At 37.6% G+C, this 19,672-nt stretch overlaps 1 protein-coding gene across 3 annotated transcripts; it reads right to left on the reverse strand.

The window, feature by feature from the left end:
• Positions 1-959: 959 nt before the first annotated feature.
• On the reverse strand, positions 960-19,222 carry arhgef5 (Rho guanine nucleotide exchange factor (GEF) 5). Of its 3 annotated transcripts, none has more exons than XM_007249812.4 (15): positions 18,595-19,222; positions 13,356-16,880; positions 11,579-11,630; positions 11,406-11,458; positions 9,078-9,436; positions 8,832-8,992; positions 7,905-8,057; positions 7,651-7,780; positions 6,412-6,486; positions 6,225-6,314; positions 4,498-4,640; positions 4,177-4,320; positions 2,736-2,806; positions 2,541-2,645; positions 960-1,607 (listed from the first exon to the last, which is right to left on the reverse strand). In XM_007249812.4, exons 2-15 carry the CDS (start codon positions 16,858-16,860, stop codon positions 1,465-1,467), a joined length of 5,184 nt encoding a protein of 1,727 aa, XP_007249874.3. In that variant the 5' UTR covers positions 16,861-16,880; positions 18,595-19,222; the 3' UTR covers positions 960-1,464. The 3 variants fall into 3 exon arrangements, with proteins under 3 accessions (XP_007249874.3, XP_007249876.3, XP_007249875.3); XM_007249814.4 differs by having other exon boundaries at positions 13,356-14,509; positions 18,595-19,217; XM_007249813.3 differs by lacking the exon at positions 18,595-19,222 and having other exon boundaries at positions 13,356-14,509; positions 16,737-16,849.
• Between the last annotated feature and the right edge of the window lie 450 nt (positions 19,223-19,672).

A 19,672-nucleotide genomic window follows, 5' to 3' on the forward strand; every position in this document is an offset into this window, starting at 1 on the left:
AGAAATAATGATTGAGCAGGTCTCAATATTTCCTCTATATACTGTCTCTGTGTATACTGTGTGTTTGTATCCAAGAAAGAACAGTAGTGTGATTTTAAAGCTCTCAAATAGACAAAGTGGTCTAGTTGCCTGATCGTAAAGTGCAAGATCAGAAGTTCAAATCCCAGCAAGAGCTTAACACTCTATTGTTAAAAGCCTCCTAGTCTGCAGATGCCATGTAATAGAAGGCATTCTACCCTACATTTGTGGATACAAAGTAAACAAGGTGAGAATAAAGGACTCAACTAAACATCTTCCAAAATATTGTTATGTAATTTCAGGTGTAGCTCATTTACTAACATTTTTGATGAGTTGATGTACTGTTGACTAAACTGAGATTAAGAACCAACAACGGGAGTCAGGAAAACATTTAGATATACTAAATTGAGTTATCTCAAACAGTGCCCTGGAATTAATTACTGTAAGAGGTCTGCATGAGTGTCTTGCAGCATGGGACTAAAAACTGTGAGTTCAGAAGAGGGACAACACACACATGTAAAAAAAAATACTGCAGATGATTAAAAATATAAATTATAAATATATATAAAATTAGAATAACAAGCCAAATAAGCAATAAATAAAAACAGAAAAAGAAACATCTAAATATTTGTAAAGTACCCAATCACATGAACAACACACAAATTGTGCATTATGGGGGAAATAGGGTGGAAATATGTAGTGAAAGGAGTCAGAATAATCTTTTTTTATGTACAGTAGGTGTATGTTTTAAGAGGCTAGTTATTTTTATAGGCTGTCTGCAGCTAAGCATAGCCTGCTAAAATAAATATTGTGTGTATATTTGAATTCTTTAATCAGCGTTGTTAAAAAAATAAACAGCAAGCTTAACTATACAATTAAAGTGGCCTAAAACAGGTGTCCTAACCATTCTGTAGCTGTATTCAGAAAATGTTTCAGACCCATTTTAAGGTGAAGCAGCTTTTATTTTTATGGCATGTCAGTGTTGTTTATGTCAGCATAAGTGTGACATTTTGCTGACAGTTTTACTACAGAAAAAAAAAATGAACACATGACACCATGTATCTCCCTAAATACCTCAGAGGTAAACTTTATGTACATGCAAACTACGAGGCACTGGAGGCATTGAAGTGTGTGGAAATGCATAAAATCTATAGAATCCTCTTAAAAAAAGAGTCAGTCAGTCCATATTCCATAGTCCACATTCATGTATTTATAAAACAGTCCATGTAGAGGGTTTATATTCCAGTGATTTCTGGTGATCTGTAGTTTAAAGCTTTAGCAAGATCCATGAGAACAGATTAAAAGCACAGACATGTAGTATTCCATGGCAGCAAAATGCTGTGTGCATGATGAAATGGGTAATGGTTGCTCTTCTGTAGAGTCTGTAAATTCTTTGAGCAAAGACAAGTACGGTAATTATCCAAGCTGGCTGCAGTCAGAGATGCATTACACTGTTGCCGTTGCAGCTGTAATCTTTAGTGCGTCCACCAGGTTACACTGTCGAGCTTTCTCACTGTGTATTATTTCCAGGTGAGACTCTGGAGCCCATCCACGCTGTCTGTCTGATAGACGGGTTCCCTCCACCCAGCCTAAACAAACCAACATAGACACAATCATTAGTAATCATAATTAATACCTATAGACTGAAGATTTAATGTACAGTAGAATCACTACAGGACACATACTGTAGGTTTTCTTGGTACTTCTATAGCATCTTTTAAAGAACAATCAGAAGCAGCTTTCTATTTATTGTTTCCCTTTTAGATAAATCCAAACAACCACATACTATATCCCCTATCTGCAGTCTCCACACTGGACCCTTTTATCTGTTTAACCTCCTAAACATCTGGAATTGGCTTTTGAAATGTGAGATATACAGAGATATCCTAAAAAAGACCTTTTATACACTAAATAAACACCAATTTACTAGTTTACTGTACTATAACCATAATGAAGACCCAGCAGAATCCTTAAACAGATTATTCTTAATGAATTGATAGTTACAAGAAATGTATTTTAGATATTTGTAATGGTAAGTAAAAAGTAAATGTAAGTAACAAGAGGCACATTTTAATCTGTGAGTCAGAGCACAAGCCTTGTTGGCTTATCCAATAAAAATTCTGATCTGTATATGATAACGGCATTCCAATCGAACGGCTCTTTCTGGATAATTATGAGGGAAGTTAACATGAGAACCAGCTTTTTTTTCCATCACTGTTATAACTTAGCAACACAGCAAGTTTACACTGCCCTCCCTGTAAGTAATCCTTGTAAGAAAAGGTTGTAATGAAAGTCACAGAGCATAACAGGTTTTTAAACATTGATTTTTAACAGTAGTTTGGAAAATAAAACATAAATCAATAAATTACTAATGATTTCAAGCACAGTGTTTAAAAAACATCTAAATTGTGTGTAAAGGTTAACAAAAACAGCTATTTTGAAATACTTTGGTCATATTTTGCAATGCCCTGTTTCATGTTCACATCTTTCCTGTTAGTATGACGCTAAAGCCACTTCCTCACCGTCGCTGCTTTGCTGGTGAACCAACAACACATCAGCCTTTTCCAAGCTGAGCTCGTCAGGCTGCTGGGCAACGAACGCTCTGATGCACTGCATCTGTGGAATGTCTGTAAGGGAGTAAATTGCAAAGTATTTAAACAAACGATTCGCTGCATAGTTTTTTAATGACACGCTTCTGGGTTAGAAATGACACATACCCTGTGCGGCATTGAAGTCTATTTCAGGATGAGGCCGAGAGACTGCAGAAATCCAGCGCAGCTTATCTGCCCTACAGGAGACAGGAAGAAGTTGATGAGTTTTAAGTATGTTCAAAATATTTTAAGAGCCACATTACAGTGAATTTACCACAAATCAAGGGTGCAAATAATACAAAATCAGGGATGTGATTGCGGCTGAGATATAAAAAATTTGTATTTCCAAAAATATTAACTTTACAGAAGAAGGAATAAACCTTATTAACTTTCAATGGAAGTTAATAAGTATGTCAACATACTTTATTCCAAGTCATTTCGGAGCATTTCTGCTGGACCATTCCTTATAATATAATGACTTAATGTGAAAATCAACTGCAAAATTCACATCACTTCAAGAAGTGGAAAAAGTGAAAAATTTAGATAAAATTTTTGTATAATTTACATTAATTCTCAAATGTAACAATCAGATCAAATGTAAATATGTATATTATAGATTTTTCTTATTTCATAATTTCTTCATTTGGGAATAAGATACATAAAAAAAAAACATTATGACCACGTGCCTAATAGATTGTTAGTCCTCTGTGTGCCATAAAACAGCTTACTTAATAAGACATAAAAATTGTGTTTGGTATCTGGCAACCAAAAAAGAGAAGGAGATACTTTTTAAGTGCTGAACATTTTTAAGGTGGAGCTGCTACAGATTATCGGCTGCTTCTTGTTACATCATATCCCACAGATAAACAAAATGACCCAGTTCCAGTGCACCAAGGTCCGGTTCTGATACTCATATATCCATTAAATGTGATTTTGGTAGAGCACAGGGGTGAGTATGGGCACTTAAGTCACTCTGTGGCTATGCAGCCCCATATTGCGACACAGTTCTTCTGTGAACATGATTACGAATTTCTATGGCTTGTGCCACAGCAGCCATTTTTTGATGTCCATATGCACAGAGAAGCTCATAGCTCATGTTGTTAGGCCACAGTGATTTGGCTCTTCTTAAAGTTGCTTAGGTTTGGTTTGCATCATGCCTTACCATTTCTCACACTTTCAATATGTAGACTGTTCAGTTATGGTCCAACATACATCCCATACATTTACAGTCATAATGCTTTGGCTCATCTATGTTACATTTGCTGTGTTAAACTATAACATGTGCAGAAAACAACTGTTTTTTGGCTAAATAACGAACCATTTCTGTGAAAGACGTGTATACTAAGAAGTATTTTGGCTTTTTAAACTTTCTTTTTGGAATTAATAAAATAATATTTACACATGTTAAATATATATAAATAACTGGAAAATATTATTTAATGTTAAAAAAAGCCCCAAAAGATTACAGAAGTTTGAAAGGGATTGTATCATAAAATAAATATTGTTATATATGGCAAATAGGCATGAACATACTCTGCACACACTGTACATCTTCCTTCATACTCACTGTGTTTCTGTGCGCAGCAGCAGGGATTTCTGGGCCACAAACAAGCGAAAGAGGTTCTTCTTCAGAGAGTGAAGCTTCACTCTGCAGTTCTCAGCCCGCAGCTCTGACACTGGAGCGTGGTCTATCACTGTAAATCTGCCACCTCTGCACACACAACAGACCAGTCACTGTACTGTTTTATCAACTGCAGGCAAGCTGCTGTCCTATGGATCAATATGATATATATACATATGTATGATATATGATTATTTTCATGAGATACTGGAAAGTAAGAGTTATCCAAAAAAAAGCTTTAGAAATAAAAAAGATGTGCAAACATACTCTTTTGTTAGCGAGAGAAGCAGGTAATCATTGAAGAGATGTATATAGGCGCTCCTCTCGTTCTCCTTCTGAGTGAAATCCCGCAGCTCTGTGACCGGGCCTTCTCTCACCAGCCTGCGCGACTGACTGATCAATGGCAGAGTCTGTTAAACACACACACACACAAACACACACGCGTTTTATTTGACTTTCCGAGACAGGTAATATGTAGGACAATATGTCAGGCCATGTAGATACACACTGCATACATTCTTCTCTGATTAGATCTTGCTTGTATTGATGGTAGCAGGTTAGAGTTCATTCCATATAATTAGCTGACTGTTCTTTACTTCAGCCCCACCCTTCTACACCATGCTACTCGATAAATTACTATCTACAGTGCTGTCCCCTCTCACACACTCTACAAACTGTAGTGATTGTGTATGCACTTCACATTCTTTTGCACACCTCCATCATTGTTTGGGTTAGTGGAACTTTGTTCCATTTCACATCTTTACTATTGTAAAGTCCAGGAACCTTAAAAATGTATAAATTAGAATTATATATTGAAAAAGCATGAGAAAATACATACTTGATGTTTTTTACAAAGATTTTTGCATTAGAATGCGTTTAATATAGAGACGAGTCTATTTTCTTTTTCACCTGATTATTTTCTGTACCTGCAAGATCGTATACCTATCCAATCTATCTAACTACATAGCAAAGCTGCCAACTAATAAATCAGCTTCATTCAAATAACACAGTGTAACTGTGAATGAGATGCAAAAAATTGTAAATCTACAAATCAGCGGAATTAACCTGCAAATAACTGAATTGAATCTTCCGGCCACCTAACAACTATTTACAGCAAATTAATTACAAAGAAAACAAAAATGTAGATGAAATCTGCATGGTTATCAGAGGTGTCAAGTAACAAAGAACAAATGCTTTTTACTTAATTAGAAGTAGAGTAGTTAGCTTGTCTATACTTTACTGGAGTAATTTTTTCTGCTACTTTTTTTCCAGATTCTACTCCTTACAATTTTACACAATTATTTGTACTTTCTATTCTTTACTTTAACAAATATCCTTGATAATTCTATTTTGTAGTATGAAGATGATCTGTGCAGAGACCCAAGAGAACTTAAGCTCTCAAAATGTCCCAACTAAGCTTCTTTAATATATTTGCTTTGTAATATAATGAATTCATTTTAATGGGTATACATGCAGCTGAAACAGGAAGCCTGGTGTGCTATAAAACCCTGTGGTGCAGCCTTTACATTACTTTTACTTTTATACTTTAAATGGTTTTAAAACCAGTACTTTTACACTTTTACTGGATTAAAAAAGTGTTAATAAAGCAGTATTTTTAAACCTAGCGTGTATATGTCTACCTGAGTAATAAGTGTAAATACTTATAACACCTTTGATGGTTAATGAGTGAATTCTAGTAGATATTCTGAGTGTGAAAGCTGCACAGATTACTCGTTACATGATAACTCTTATTTTTGCTGATCTTTAAATTAGCAACTTTACAGAATAAGGAAAAAAATCTATTTTTTTAATTAAAAATCACAAAAAATGTTTTCCACTTTTCTATTTTGTATTTTCATTGGCCCATTTATAAAAAAATCAGACAACAATGTCAAATAATGTTTGTATTAACAGCAATGATTTCCTCTTCTGGTCCTAGTATTGACTTACAGTTATGTAACAGTTCACCATGGCAGCTAAAGAGTCATTCTCACCTTGCACTCAAAGTCCACTCTTGCATTGAGAGACACGAGTGATTCAATGCTCTTCATCTGTGAGATACTCTCATTACTGTCCTGGATCATCTGCGATAGAAACAGAAAGATGATCCACGTTAACATGTACGTATGTGAATAACAGATGGACAGAGAGATAAAGTGTGTGCTTCTGTTTTGTGCTTACCTTCTCCAGTAATTTCATAGCCTTGATGGCTTGTGCCTCGTCCTTTGTTTTAGGAGCTGTTCTCTTTACAATGTTCTGTAGGACACAGATAAAGAACATGGGTGAGAATGTGTAGCGTATTTGTATACCCATATATAAAGAACTTTGAAAAATACAGTAAGTAAGAGCAAGCAAGTAATCTATTTAAGTATATGTCATCTAAAGAGTGTTCTGTAACACCGATAAACATGACAGTGAACATAGGGGTCAGCTTTCATCAGAACAGGACAGGCATCTCTTTACTCTCGGCTAGGATAGGAAAAAACAACAAATAACAGCATAGCTCAGCATTATTCAGTGAACCGTTTCCACTGTTTATAACAACTAGGCTAGACTATTCTTTCTCATTCAAGCTACTGACAAAAAATAAATTTAAGTTAACTTAAGGAATCAGACAGGAATCACTGGCAACATTTAAACATGTCTAAAAACCTAAGATTATTCTGTGAATTAATAAAAAAAAATATGATCACCATTGCATTCTGTAATATTTGCTTAAAAAATAAAGGTTAGGTGTATTAGCAAATATGATTTTTAATATATTGTGATGTTATGTTTTGCAATACTTTAACTATTATACAAAAAACAGTCTTCATTTTTAATTAATATGCAAAGATTAGATTTTTGTGAATGTTTTCTGTCGTCAGATTTCATTGTTTAGATTGTATGAAAGTATTTTTACTCAGATTTTATGCATATGATGTTGTATTTTTTATAGTCTGACCATTTCCCTAAAATTCCTTACAGTATCTCAGTATATTAAATTGAAATGCATTATATAACCAGTTTTCTTTTTTACAATGCTCAGCCTTAATAAATGTGCTTTAAATGGTTATTTCCATAATGCCATATTGCAACACTAATGTGTTTTCCCAAATTCCAAATAATAATTTTGTCATTTAGATTATTTTAAGGTCTACAGATATTTCACATGACGCACAGGTACTTCTGGTGGTTCTTTATGGAACCAAAAGTGAACAACCTGTAACACATTTGTTTTAAAGAAACAAGAATATAATATTTATAGAAGGAAAAAAAAGAATATAGTGCTATATTAATGATTTAAAAGATGCTGTGATTTTCTAATTAGTTACATAATAAAAATTCTGTGGTCATAGTTGCAGTGAACTGTGAACTGTTAGTAAAATGAGAAGAGAAAGTGCTTCTACAAACAATTCATAATGTGAAGATGAACAGTACCTGTACGAGCAGTTTTAGGCGAGTGATTCTCTGGAATGGAAGGATGAGGAAGGAGCGGAAAGGAAGCCTCTGGCACTTGGGGCTGTGTTCCAAATTTTCCACCACTTGGCGAAATCTAGCATTCTCATTCCTTTAACAGGCAAGAAGTGAAAGTGTAAATGTAAATCAGAGTCCAAATACAGAGCAGGGAGATAAAAGATAAACACTACATGGAAGAACTGTTTATTATTCTAGTTATGGATGTAGATACTTACATTAATCTTTGGTAGGTCTTATCTTGATAGGACTGGTTGGTGAGGTAGGGTACATAAACTGCTCGAAATCGCGGACAGTGTTTGATGATGATGTCGCAGACAGTAAAGTGCGTAATGTTGCTTTCCACTCTTTCCTCCAGTTGGGTGTAAAAGCTAGAGGACACAACAAAATTGGAGGTTGTGAGGATGCCTGTTTTTAAAGTGAACACAGCATTTCTTAGATTGACATATTTCATTGCTGACTATATGAACCCAAGATTTTTCATATTTTTCTGCTCAACTTAATTTAATTTGTTAATATACATCCATTCTTTGGTACCAAAGTAGCATCCAAGAAAAGCTTATTCTTTAAGAAGCATAGATGAACTAAGGCTCTCCAGTTTGTAACAATAATGTGAGAAAATGATTGAAATGTATAAAAACAATGTTCCTTAAATAAGTATTCCACTGTAGTCTGAGATATTCATCAGACTATAAAGCATAATATAATTCAACTATTTAGTGTATCTAAGCTGAACATTCCAAGGATGTCTGATCCCTTTAGGCCTTGTTTTAACCATGTCCATAAGCAGTGTGATGAACCATCACACAGTGAAAAAGTATATTTTGGTCAGACGAATCATGGATTCAATAATATATTAAAAGAAGTTGCTTTTTTTACATTGTGTGAAGGTTCCTCCACTGTTGGACCACACATACATGACCCAACATTTACTTAAATTGTTTTTAAATTAAATTACATGCCTTTTATCTGTTTTCCTTGATTTATGAAGTTGTTATTTTGCACATAAAATTATTTGCTGTACCTTTCCTATAGACCAAAGACAACTTGAACCAACAGTGCTCTGATTAACATAATAGACCCTTTATATCTTAACTTCCTGATTTATGCCGAACCCAATATACCATAGCAAAGTTATTTCCTACCTGTGGCTGATCGCTCTGACATCACTCAGTCTGGAAAAAAGCCAGTTCTTGTCCTGTGTAGTCAAGAGGCCATTCAGGTGTTTGGACTTGACGAAATGCTCCACAACGATGTCCAGACTGCTACCGTACGACGCCTCTGACGTCACTACCTCAAATCTCACCTGCAACACAGACAGCCAATCAGATCTGCCCTTCATTATCCTGGAGCCCTCCCTACTCTGCTGTCAGAATGGAGCGGTGCACTACCTCCTGCAGACGTCTCTCATCATCACTCATGTTCTTCAGGTCAGGGCTGTTCTTCACTCCAGGCAGCTCCTGCCACAGCATGGGCGAGGAGGCAAAGGATCTGGACAGCCGAGGGGATGCTGGCCTCGGGATGGTTAAAGGCCCGATGGAGAAAGAGTTGGAATGGGGGAGAGAACTGGGATGGAGAACGGGTGGAAGAGGTGGAAGAGGTCTGCGAGCTGGAGGAGGGGAAGGGCACGGAGAGGAGAAAGCTTGGGTAGCTCCAACCTCTCCAAATATAGAGGAGGAATGAGAATGAGATTGGTGCAGGATCTCACGGTTCTGGACCACTTCACTGTACTGCTGATACAGCTGAGAATCTAAGAGAGAGAGAAAGAAAGCGAGAAAGAGACAAAAATGGTGAGAGAGAGAGAGAGAGAGAGAGAGAGATACAGTCTTGACTAAAGGAAAATATATAAAGTAAGTAAACATGGGACATAACAGCTGGTTCTAGTTCAGTGCAACATGCCCAGGCAACAATATTGCCTGGAAACATGCTAGCTCAAAACACACACACACACAAACACACACCAGTTAGCATGTCTTTCTCACTCAGCAGCTGTTCTGCAGGTTCAGATAAATGTACATGCACAAACCTGCCCTCAGCCCATAAGAAGTACAGAGAAACAGAACAGAGCAAAATAACTCTCCCTTCTTTCAACAACCTTTACCACTATAATCGCTATTTGTATCAACACACAGAGCTGTGGAGGGTCCTCCATGATATATACACTTATTGTAGTAACTGCCATATCATAACCTTGTATACAAACATTAGATTAACTTATATTGATTTTTTTTTTTTTACAACATTTAGAAAACACAGCTGGTGCTGTCTTGTGAGAATCCTCATGCTAAGTTGAATTATCTGTGGTCTAATAATGGATGAGACATTCGAATTCTTAACATTCCTCGATCCACAGTGTCATTTGTGTACTGGGAATATATCATAAAAGGCATTACCATTTACATTGGGCAGCACAGTGGGTGTCAGTGTAAACAGACAAGCAAAATCACATCACATCACATCCAGTGGAGGAGATCTCCTGGTTCTGGAGATCCACCCCCTGATGAGTTTATATTCAGCACAGCTGGTTCTAATATTCAGATGTTCCTGACAATTGTCGGGTTGAAGCTAAACTCAGCAGGGTGGCATGTCTCCAGGACCTCAACTGTGCAACACTCTTATGTAACATGCCCTTTTACAGTTGTGTAGTTCTGTGTGAACTGTAACTCATTAGCATGGCCTTTCCTGTGTCAGTATGCATTCTAAAGTACATTAATGTATGATCTTTGGCCAGATAGCCCTAGGTCTTCCACCTAGCCTTTCATAAAAACTTCCCTGAAAATGTGAGGTGTTTAGTATGCACATTTAAGCACTCTCACTACTTTTATATATCTCTGCAAACAGACATAATTGTAATTTATTGTTGAACACACATCTAATATTAGCTGCTTTTACTAAAATTAGCTGTATAAAGCTGCATCACACAGTTTTTTTAGCTATGCATGAGGAACCACTGGTTGGATCCATAAAGACCCACTGGTTATAATAGATATGTTTAGGATTAAACCCTTCCCTTGATGTTAAGGTTCTTTGCCAATTTGAAGGCTCTTCCAACTCTGTTGCTCTTTTAATGCATGCATAACACAATCATCAACATAGCATCTTACACTGCAGATCATGCTTTTGTAAGCAAAGTAAGGTAGAGGTCCACAGTGAACGTGCACATCAAACTACTTCTTAGACTGAGAAAAATAATTGCAGCCAAACAAAATGCTGAAAAACATCCTGAACTTGTATAGACTATTTATTTATCACATTTCATATTTATTTCTGGAAATTAAACAGCGTTATTGCATTGCATTTTTTGTCCATATCATTTTTACCACCCCTACTCATGGACAAACATTCTCTGCTTATTGGTCAGAGCTGTCTGGGCTCAAAGCAAGAAGGTAAATACAGGAAGAAGTTCCTATGATCTGGACTACTGCATATTTCTGTTTAGTTTAACATGAGGCAACAGCAGAGAAGGCAATTATTCAAAGGTGTTGTAATGATCTGTCCAATATAATAGGTTAAACTTCATCTAGGGAATGCATTTAGCTTGAGTTTGTTTGGGACGAGACAGAGACCACTTCCTCTTAAAGGTCTTTTTAAAGCTGTGACTGCTGAATTCAAACCCACCCAAATAAACAGCAACAAGGGTAAAAAAGAACCACAGTCTAATCCAGTGCAGGTGAAACCATTCCTAAAAGTGCAAATCACTAATAAAGAAAGAAACTTACTATAAAATTTTGAGTTTCTCATTCTCGTCCTGCTGATTTTCGCTTTAAATTTTCTGAAAGTAGAAGGAAACAGAGCAACAAAGTTTAGATTTATCAGTTGAAAAGTACCATCATTATTTTAAAGCATTCAGACAAAATAGTTTTAGAAAATATCATAAAGGAAGTTCACTTGCCCAAACTCTGATTCGTTAAGGCTGTGACAAAGGATATCGTAATCATCCTCATCTAAAAAAAAAAAAAAAAAAAAAACATAAGTTAAATCAGGTTATCACAAAATACAATACAGCTAATAACAGTTATGCTTTAAATCACTCTATAGCTTATTACTGGTAACTAAGCATATCCAGGGTCTGCCTGAAATTAACAAGTGGCTCCAGAGGCCAAAAAAAAAGAGCTGGAAGCATATTGGGTGTGTTTACACAAACTGACCCAGAGTATAGCCTCGTGCTTCTGAGCTCGGACTAAATGCAGTACACTCAGTTGTCCCCGAATTCAGTCTCATTTGTGAGTCATTTTCCAGGCACTGTCAGTGTTGCTGCCAAAACAAAACTCCCCATTCTTGACTGAAATGTTATCAGGCTATAAGCTATTATTCAACACAGTAGAATGCAAAGCAATTACCCATAGGCAAGAAGCTAAACAGCCGTCATACTCAGATAAGCTACTGGCGTCTTCAATGAGTGTAACTGTATATTTTTTATTTCTGAGTGTATTCAGAGGTAGACTTAACTAAAACCTATGTTCTTTACAAACTGGTACAATTAAATACTACAGTTGTAAAGTGCTAAATGGGATCACATAGAATAAATGTCATTTGATCATCTAGATGCTCGTGTGTTACAATATTTAAGGCATATATAGCATATACTGTAAGTTTTTATAATTATGTAAGGGACTTATTCCAGATACAAAAAGGACACCATTTTGACAGACCAAGGTGCTTACCTCCCATCTCCCTTTACAGTAAAATGTGTGTTTAGGTTCATTTCACGACTATAAAACTTAAAATGATCTGAGACCTTAATTTTTTACGGGTATATGATGTACAGTATTTTGTTGACTATCTAACCTGAATGTTTTCTATTTCTAATTTAAAGGTTACTCACAGTAAATGTCAGCACCTCATTTTACCTTATTATTAATAAAAAACTATAAATAATAATTGTGTAATAAAAACAAAATGAAGACTAGTAAATACATGTATATTATCACTGTTCAAATGAAAAACATGTATCTCCTAAATGGGGACCTGACAAAACTTAAAAATATTCTTAACTTTTGAATTAGTGTTATTGTATTATAAGATTATTTTCAAGTAATTTAGTGCATTTCTATTTGTCTATTTATTTAAACAGTGTACAGAGAAACTCTAGAGTTTAAATCATGGGGAAAACAACAATCAGACAAAAATAGATATTAATGTTTTTGATTGGACAGCAGCTACATTATATGTAGTATAACTATTTGTTGTATAACCTGTAGTATAGTATAATGCTATATAAAGTAGCCTACTATAGTATATTGTTTACGTGCTACAGTATATAGTATAACTATTGAATAGGAATGCACAATAATATCGGAATTATATCAGTATCAGACAATAATTGCTTTTTTATGGCCAATATTACAAACTAATACTTGCTTACATTACACTGCACTGCTACAATTGGCTGTCCTACTTTAAAATGAATTCATTTTAGCTAGTATTTATTTATTTATTTTATTAGTTTTAAAGTTATACTGGGGTGTTTAGTCTCTCTGTAAGTTAAGTGTTATTTAAAGCTATAAAAATATGGACCGATCTGTACATTTATTAAAGCTTTTTAAAATATATTGTATTTACGCTGCAGTATTATATTCGAACAGGCTGCTTATCTCTTTATCCATCCATTTATCTACAACAGATAGATAAAGTAAAAAGTGGTTGTTGTCATATAGATCTTCTCTCACCTGTTGTAAACACTCTGGGCCTGCGGTCCCGTCCAACTCCTTCTCCGTCTTCATCTTCACTGTGTTTTTCCATAGTATTTTTTCGGAAACCCTTCCTTCTCACCCGTGCCTCGTTGCCCAAATCTCGGAAACTGCTTGATGTAAGAACACCCCATACTGATTTTTTTTTCTTCTGTTTCTCCTCCTTTTTAATTGTTCCCTCCTTTTCTGCCTCTCCTTCTGAGGAGAGACTGTTTATGTCAGGACTGGGCAGGAGCCTGTCATAATCATACTCTTCCTCGTCTGTCTCTTCATCAAGCCCATCTTTCCCATGTGCCAGAAGATCCAGCTCTTCTTCAGTCTCCAGTTCCTCAACTTGTATGAGAATTTTGTTTTGTGTATCCATCCTAGTGCCGGGGTGGCTAGCGCAGTCTGTGTCCTCTGGTTTTGTGTGCATCACATCAGTATCTATGCACCTCCTCTCTGAGCTTTGCTTCCGAGGTTTATGGACAACACCATAAATTGGTGAGCCTGTAGACTCTTCATGCTCCTGAGGTTCAGCCTCTGCAGGAGCTCCATCACTTGGCTGCTCGGTTTGGGTGCCTGGTTCAGGCGTATTAAGGGATCCATCTTCAGAGGATCCCAAGATCTCTTTCAACACGTTTTTTGCCCATTTGACATGTGGGGCTGCAGAGTGGCGCTTGTTCTCCTGCACTGTATCACTGGCCACCTCTAACTGTCTGTTTTCTCCATCTGTCATTTTCTCGTGAGACGACTCATGATCCTCAGCATGTAGTGTAAATGTTTCAGACGATTCTGGTGGGTGTGGTTCAGTGTCTTTTTCTGCACTCACACTGCCAGTAAACTGCAGATCCTGAGATGATGTAACTTCCTGAGTCAGCTCATCATCACATTCTGCTTTTTCCAAAGTAGTGTCATGGTTTACTGTAATCTTCTCCTCTGGCAATGTCTGGCCAAAGCTTTCGTTCTCTTTTTCAGCATTAGTCTCACCACAGCTCTCCTGTATAGACTCTTCTTCAGTTCCTGTGTCTCTGAATGCTGCTACATCATGGTGCTGATCAACTTCACTGCCGTCACCAAGGGCCTGAGAGTAGTGCTGACCAGCGTCCTGCTGCTCCGTTGGTTCCATGTGCGGGTTCTGGTTGGATCTTGACCTGGGAAGAGGTTGCCCAACCACACAAAAGACAGTGACAGTGCGGTCACTTCTCTCTTCAGTCATTTTGGTTTCAATCTCTCCCTCACTCTGTTGGATTCTCGTAGGTGACTGCCTAGTGAGATCTTCTCTAACTCCACCATCCCAGAATTCCTTACAGTCCTCAAATGTGTCCTCCTCTGCCTCGTCCTCATCTCCTCCACTGGACACAGTTACAAAACCATCATCTGCTGACGTCACTCTCTCCTTCATTTCTACTTTCCATTCCTGCTCACTTCCCTCTTCCCCCTCAGAGTCACCATATCTACCACTCCCCCTCTCCTCCCCTCTGTCACTCCCCTCTGTGCTACCTTCCATATTTTCTGACTCCATTTGCGAATCTGCATCAAACCTCTCTTCGCTATCTAAGGCAGCCTCCATGCCTGCACCCTCTTCTTCTTTCTGTTCCATGTTCTCTCCATCAACATCCTTCATGAACTCCCCAGCTCTCTCAAGTTTCCTGTACCTGTCCTCTGGTGGTATTATTTCTGTTGCATACTTTGAATTTGCTATTGCCTCGTCAACATCTATTGATCTTCTTTTTTCTTTGTATCTTCGGGCATATCTCTCTCTGGCTCTCTCTCTCTCTCTTAATTCCTCCACTAAAGACTCTGTTTTTGCTGTTCCTGATCGCGGCTCCAGCCACATTTTCCTCTGTGCTCTTGGGTTGCTCTCAGGTTTATTTCTTCCTCTGTCCCTTTCAGTCTCCATTTGCTCTTTTTCATAGCCTTCTCTTGCCTTTCCTCCCCCCTGCCCTACTGTTACATCCTGCCATTCCCTACTTCTCATTTTTTCCCTGTTGTTGTTAGCAGCGCTCTCTCTCTCTTTGTCATCAGGGTCTTTCATTTCTGTCCCCTTTTGTTCACGTTCTACATCACTTCCTGACATCCAATCTCCACTGCTTTGGGCTTCCACCTGCATCTTCCTGTGTTCATCAGTCTGTGTTTGACTATTTCTTCTTGTCTCTCCACCCTCCCAACTCCTCCGTCTTTCTGTCACCCTCTGCTCTTGATAAAGGTGCATCTCTCTTTCACACTCTCTTCTTTTCCTTTCACTCAATTCCTTCTCTCTCCTTCTATCCTGAGAGTATTTCATGTCGTCCCTCTGCCTGTCAGGCCCTCTCTCTTCTCTCACAAAGTCTCTCTCTCTGTATTGCTCCCTATATCCCTCTCTAGGTCTCTCCATCATCCATTCCTTATCCCTTTCTCTTTCCCTGGACCGCATCATGTCTGTTTCTCTCTCCTGTACTCTGTCTCTTGACCTCCGTGGCTCCATGTCCTTGTACCTCTCTGTGTCTCTCAACCTTTGCTTGTTTTTATCTTCCTCACGTCTACTTTGGTCATAACTAGGAGACTCTACGTTCTCTTTCCTTCTTACCTCTTTTGCGTATATCTCTCCATCACTGTCTCCCTCACTCTTTGTGTGTCTATGTCTCTCTCTCCTCCCTGGCCTGCTCTTTTCATCCCTCTCATCCCGATCAGAAAAGTTTCCTCTGTCTCCTTCCATGATTCTCCTTCTTTGCATGGAATAAAGCCATGCAGAGTCTTCTCTGTCTCTCTGTCCTGCTCTGGCTCTCTCTCTCTCTACCTCTTTCGTCTTAATGAACTGTCGGTCATTGACCTCTACGTCTCTTTCTCCCCTCCTCTCTCTTCTTCCCAGGTCCCACCCTCTCTCTCTTCTTCTGTCTGACTGTGATTCCTTCTCTGGTCTTGCTCCACCGTCCCTTTTCATTTCTTCTCTTATCCTCGCTCTCTCATTCTCTCTTTCCCTGTATCTCTGGATGTCTCTGTCTTTCTTCTTGGCTCTTTCTCTCTCTCTTTCGCTTTCACTTTTGTCCAGTTCCCTCAGCCTTCCCATAAACCTTTTATTATCCAGGTCCACAGGTTGTCTTGGTCTCCCTTCCATTTCAATACTTTGTCTTCTCATCCTAGGAAAAGTGTCTCCTTTCTCTCTCACTCGTTCTCGCTGCTCGCTATAGTCCTGCACTGAAGAAAGTCTCCCATTCATATGTCTGCCTTCTTCTCTCCTCCTGTCCCTTTCTCTACCTTGGTACGCAGGATATTTCTCCCTCTCTCTGTCCCTTTCTCTCTCTTGCTCCACTTCCCTCCTTCCTTCTCTGGGTCTTTCCCACATTTTGTCCATCTCTCTAGGCCTCCTTTCTTCCCCTTCCCTGTCTCTGGTTTTCGTACCAGCTTGAGGTCTGGCTTTACGGCTTATCCACTCGTTTGACTGATAGCCCCTGTCAGAAGTAGCTGGGCTGGGTGGCATCTGTGAAGGGTCTTCGATGGTCCAACTGGGACGTTTGGCTCCCATGGCAACATAATTTTGATAGCCTGTCAGGGATGAATATGTTTATGATATATACATTACATTGGCTGGTATAAGTAAAATCGATTCTAATTCAAAGGCAGTGTAAACACTTTAAACACTGGGCCTTATTTAAATTACAATGTTTTTATATTGAATGTGCACTTGTTTGTACTTTGGTCCAGTGACTTACCTCAAGTAAAGGCGGAATAAACAGCCAATTTTTTTTCTTTTTTCAAGATTTTTAAAAGAGAATGGGTTACTTTAAAAGGTGCAAAATAACCTATAGCCTATTAAATAACATAAATAATTTTACTTTCTTCTGCAGAATTTCTATTTTTGATCACCATGATGTGACAATTTATATAGCTCTATATATTTAACTCTCTTTTTGTGGGGTGTGGTATGGTAATTGTTGCAGCCTGTTACAGTTCATTATAAACCCATAGTAATACATATTTTATCACTTGTTGTTGTGCTAGATCTTCCTGGCAACCGCATCAATATTTTAACTTCTATTTGCCTTGTCTGTTTGTATATGCTTCACTGACCAGAGATTACTCTTTTGAGTAAAAAGAGAACACATTTTTATTATTCTGACTGTACCAAACATTCAAGTGAAACACATATTGCGTTATTTATAATAGACAATTTTGTTTCAAAGTTTGATGATAATGTTTGTTATGAAAGCATTTAATTTAATTTTGTAGGCCACAAAATAACTTATTGATGTGATATGTCTTTTTTTTAGCACCCAATTCATTCTTATTTGTGGGAGAAAATCTGTAATAAACCAAATATCTACCACAAGAGTGAACAATCTGGAGTTGGAACAGTATCATAATAAAAAAAAAACCTGCAGAATATTGTTCTAGAATGATCTCCACTTGAAGAATATTTTCTGCTGGCAGCCTGGATTCAACTCCATCCACACCCCAAACCTGCTGCACACACAGCATGTGAGGGTGTGGGAGAGAAACTGGAGGAATCTGATGTTTGATTATGTGCCTGAATCCAATTTTTACACTTTTCATAGTGTAACCTATGCATCTGCAATTCATTCAATTTAAAGTAAATGATCCAGATTAATGATGTGGGTTTAGAGGGCCTGTGTGACCAAAGTCATGGAAGCTTGTCATTATCAGAAATAAATGAAGTATATATTTTTTTAAATTGTAAAATTAGACCAGAACACAATAGATGTGTTTAAGTCATTTTACAAACATTTGAGGATTAAGCTGTTTTCAATCAAATTTTGAATTCACTATTCCCAAACTCATATCATTACAGTATAACATACTGTTTATTAACATGGCTGACCAAGCAAGAGCAATCAGTGGACCTTAGTGGTGGAAAAAATAACATGATTCCATTATATTTTAGAAGTTTTTTTTTTTTTTACAAAAAGTTTAATTAAACCAAATTAAATAGATGAAGAAAAGAACAGTTTGAATAAAAATAGCTGTACTCCGTATGGGACTGTGTTGTGAATTGTCAATCCTGACTGCAATTATCATGAAAATATATTCAAATATTGTGATATATATATATTTTTACCATATTGCCCAGGCCTAGTGGACCTTGATGAAATAAAAAAAGATGCCGTCAGCATTCCTAACTCTGGTATAACTGTTTAAATATTTGGCTGTTTACTGTTAAATGTGTGAGTTAACCACGACTTAGGCAGTTTATAGTATATAAAAAAAAAAGAACATTAAATGCATTATGCAGAAGACTCACCTGGGAAGTGCCTTGGAGAGAGAGTGTTCTCCCTGTTCTAGTCCTCCTGTCTTGCTGGGAAGCTAGGAAGGATTGCACAACATGCAAATGCTCCACATACCTGCGTGTGCTCACTGAGTGAATCAGTGCTGGGAGTGAGATAAATGCTCCTCTGATAACCCTGATTTAATTATATTCTATTTACCTTTAGTCTTTTCTTCTAAGACCAATAAAGTCCAAATGTTTACAACAGCTGCCACAGGTTCTCCACTGTGTTCCGCTCTTACAAAGTTGCTTCCCCTCCTCCTCTCTTCTAAAATTCCCAAACAAGTCTCAACACAGTCAGGCAGATCCTCCCTCTTTCTCCTGCTCACTTTCGCTCCCACTCTGGCAAAAGGAAGAACATAACACAAATCCTGACCCAGGCCATGGCTCTCTGTTCCACTCTCATGTAAATCCAAAGAGAATCCCAGTAAATCAGCTGCCCTGTTACTGTACTGGTAATCCAGGCCACTTCACCTCTACCCCGGCTACAGGCTCCTCTCACAAACAGAAATAGGAAGTGCACCTTCTGAGCGTTTCTCTGCTCTGCTGTGATTGGAGAGAGCACAGGTATCGGGTGTGTCCGCACACTGAGGCAGGTACAAACGGTGTGAAGGGAGTTGAAGAAAAGAGAAGGAGAGAGAGGGGGAGGGGAGAATGAGAGTAAGTGGACAAGGTGGAGAAGATAGAGCATAAGGTAAGGTAAGATAACACAAGAAAGAAAAATAAGGTTACAGGATGTTATATAATAAAACAGCATGACTGGCCTATATATAGCCTAAGCACATGTATTCTTTAAGAGATTACAAACAAAATCCTAGAACAAATATAGTAAACTTACACATAATGTTAGTAATCTATTGCATTTGTGCTAGATTTAAGTTTGTCAGAACCTCAGGTCCATATGGTTTCTTGCGCAAGGCTATATATGCACTCCACTGACCTCAGAATTTAGTTGTCTGAAAGCTGGGAATGACATCACACCTGAGTTGTCAGGTTTCCAGTTAGACTTTCTGATCATTTTACACTATTTTGAAACATACAAAAACAGTAAACT

This window comes from Astyanax mexicanus, chromosome 6, assembly GCF_023375975.1.
Source record: "Astyanax mexicanus isolate ESR-SI-001 chromosome 6, AstMex3_surface, whole genome shotgun sequence".
In the NCBI taxonomy this organism is placed as follows: domain Eukaryota; kingdom Metazoa; phylum Chordata; class Actinopteri; order Characiformes; family Acestrorhamphidae; genus Astyanax; species Astyanax mexicanus.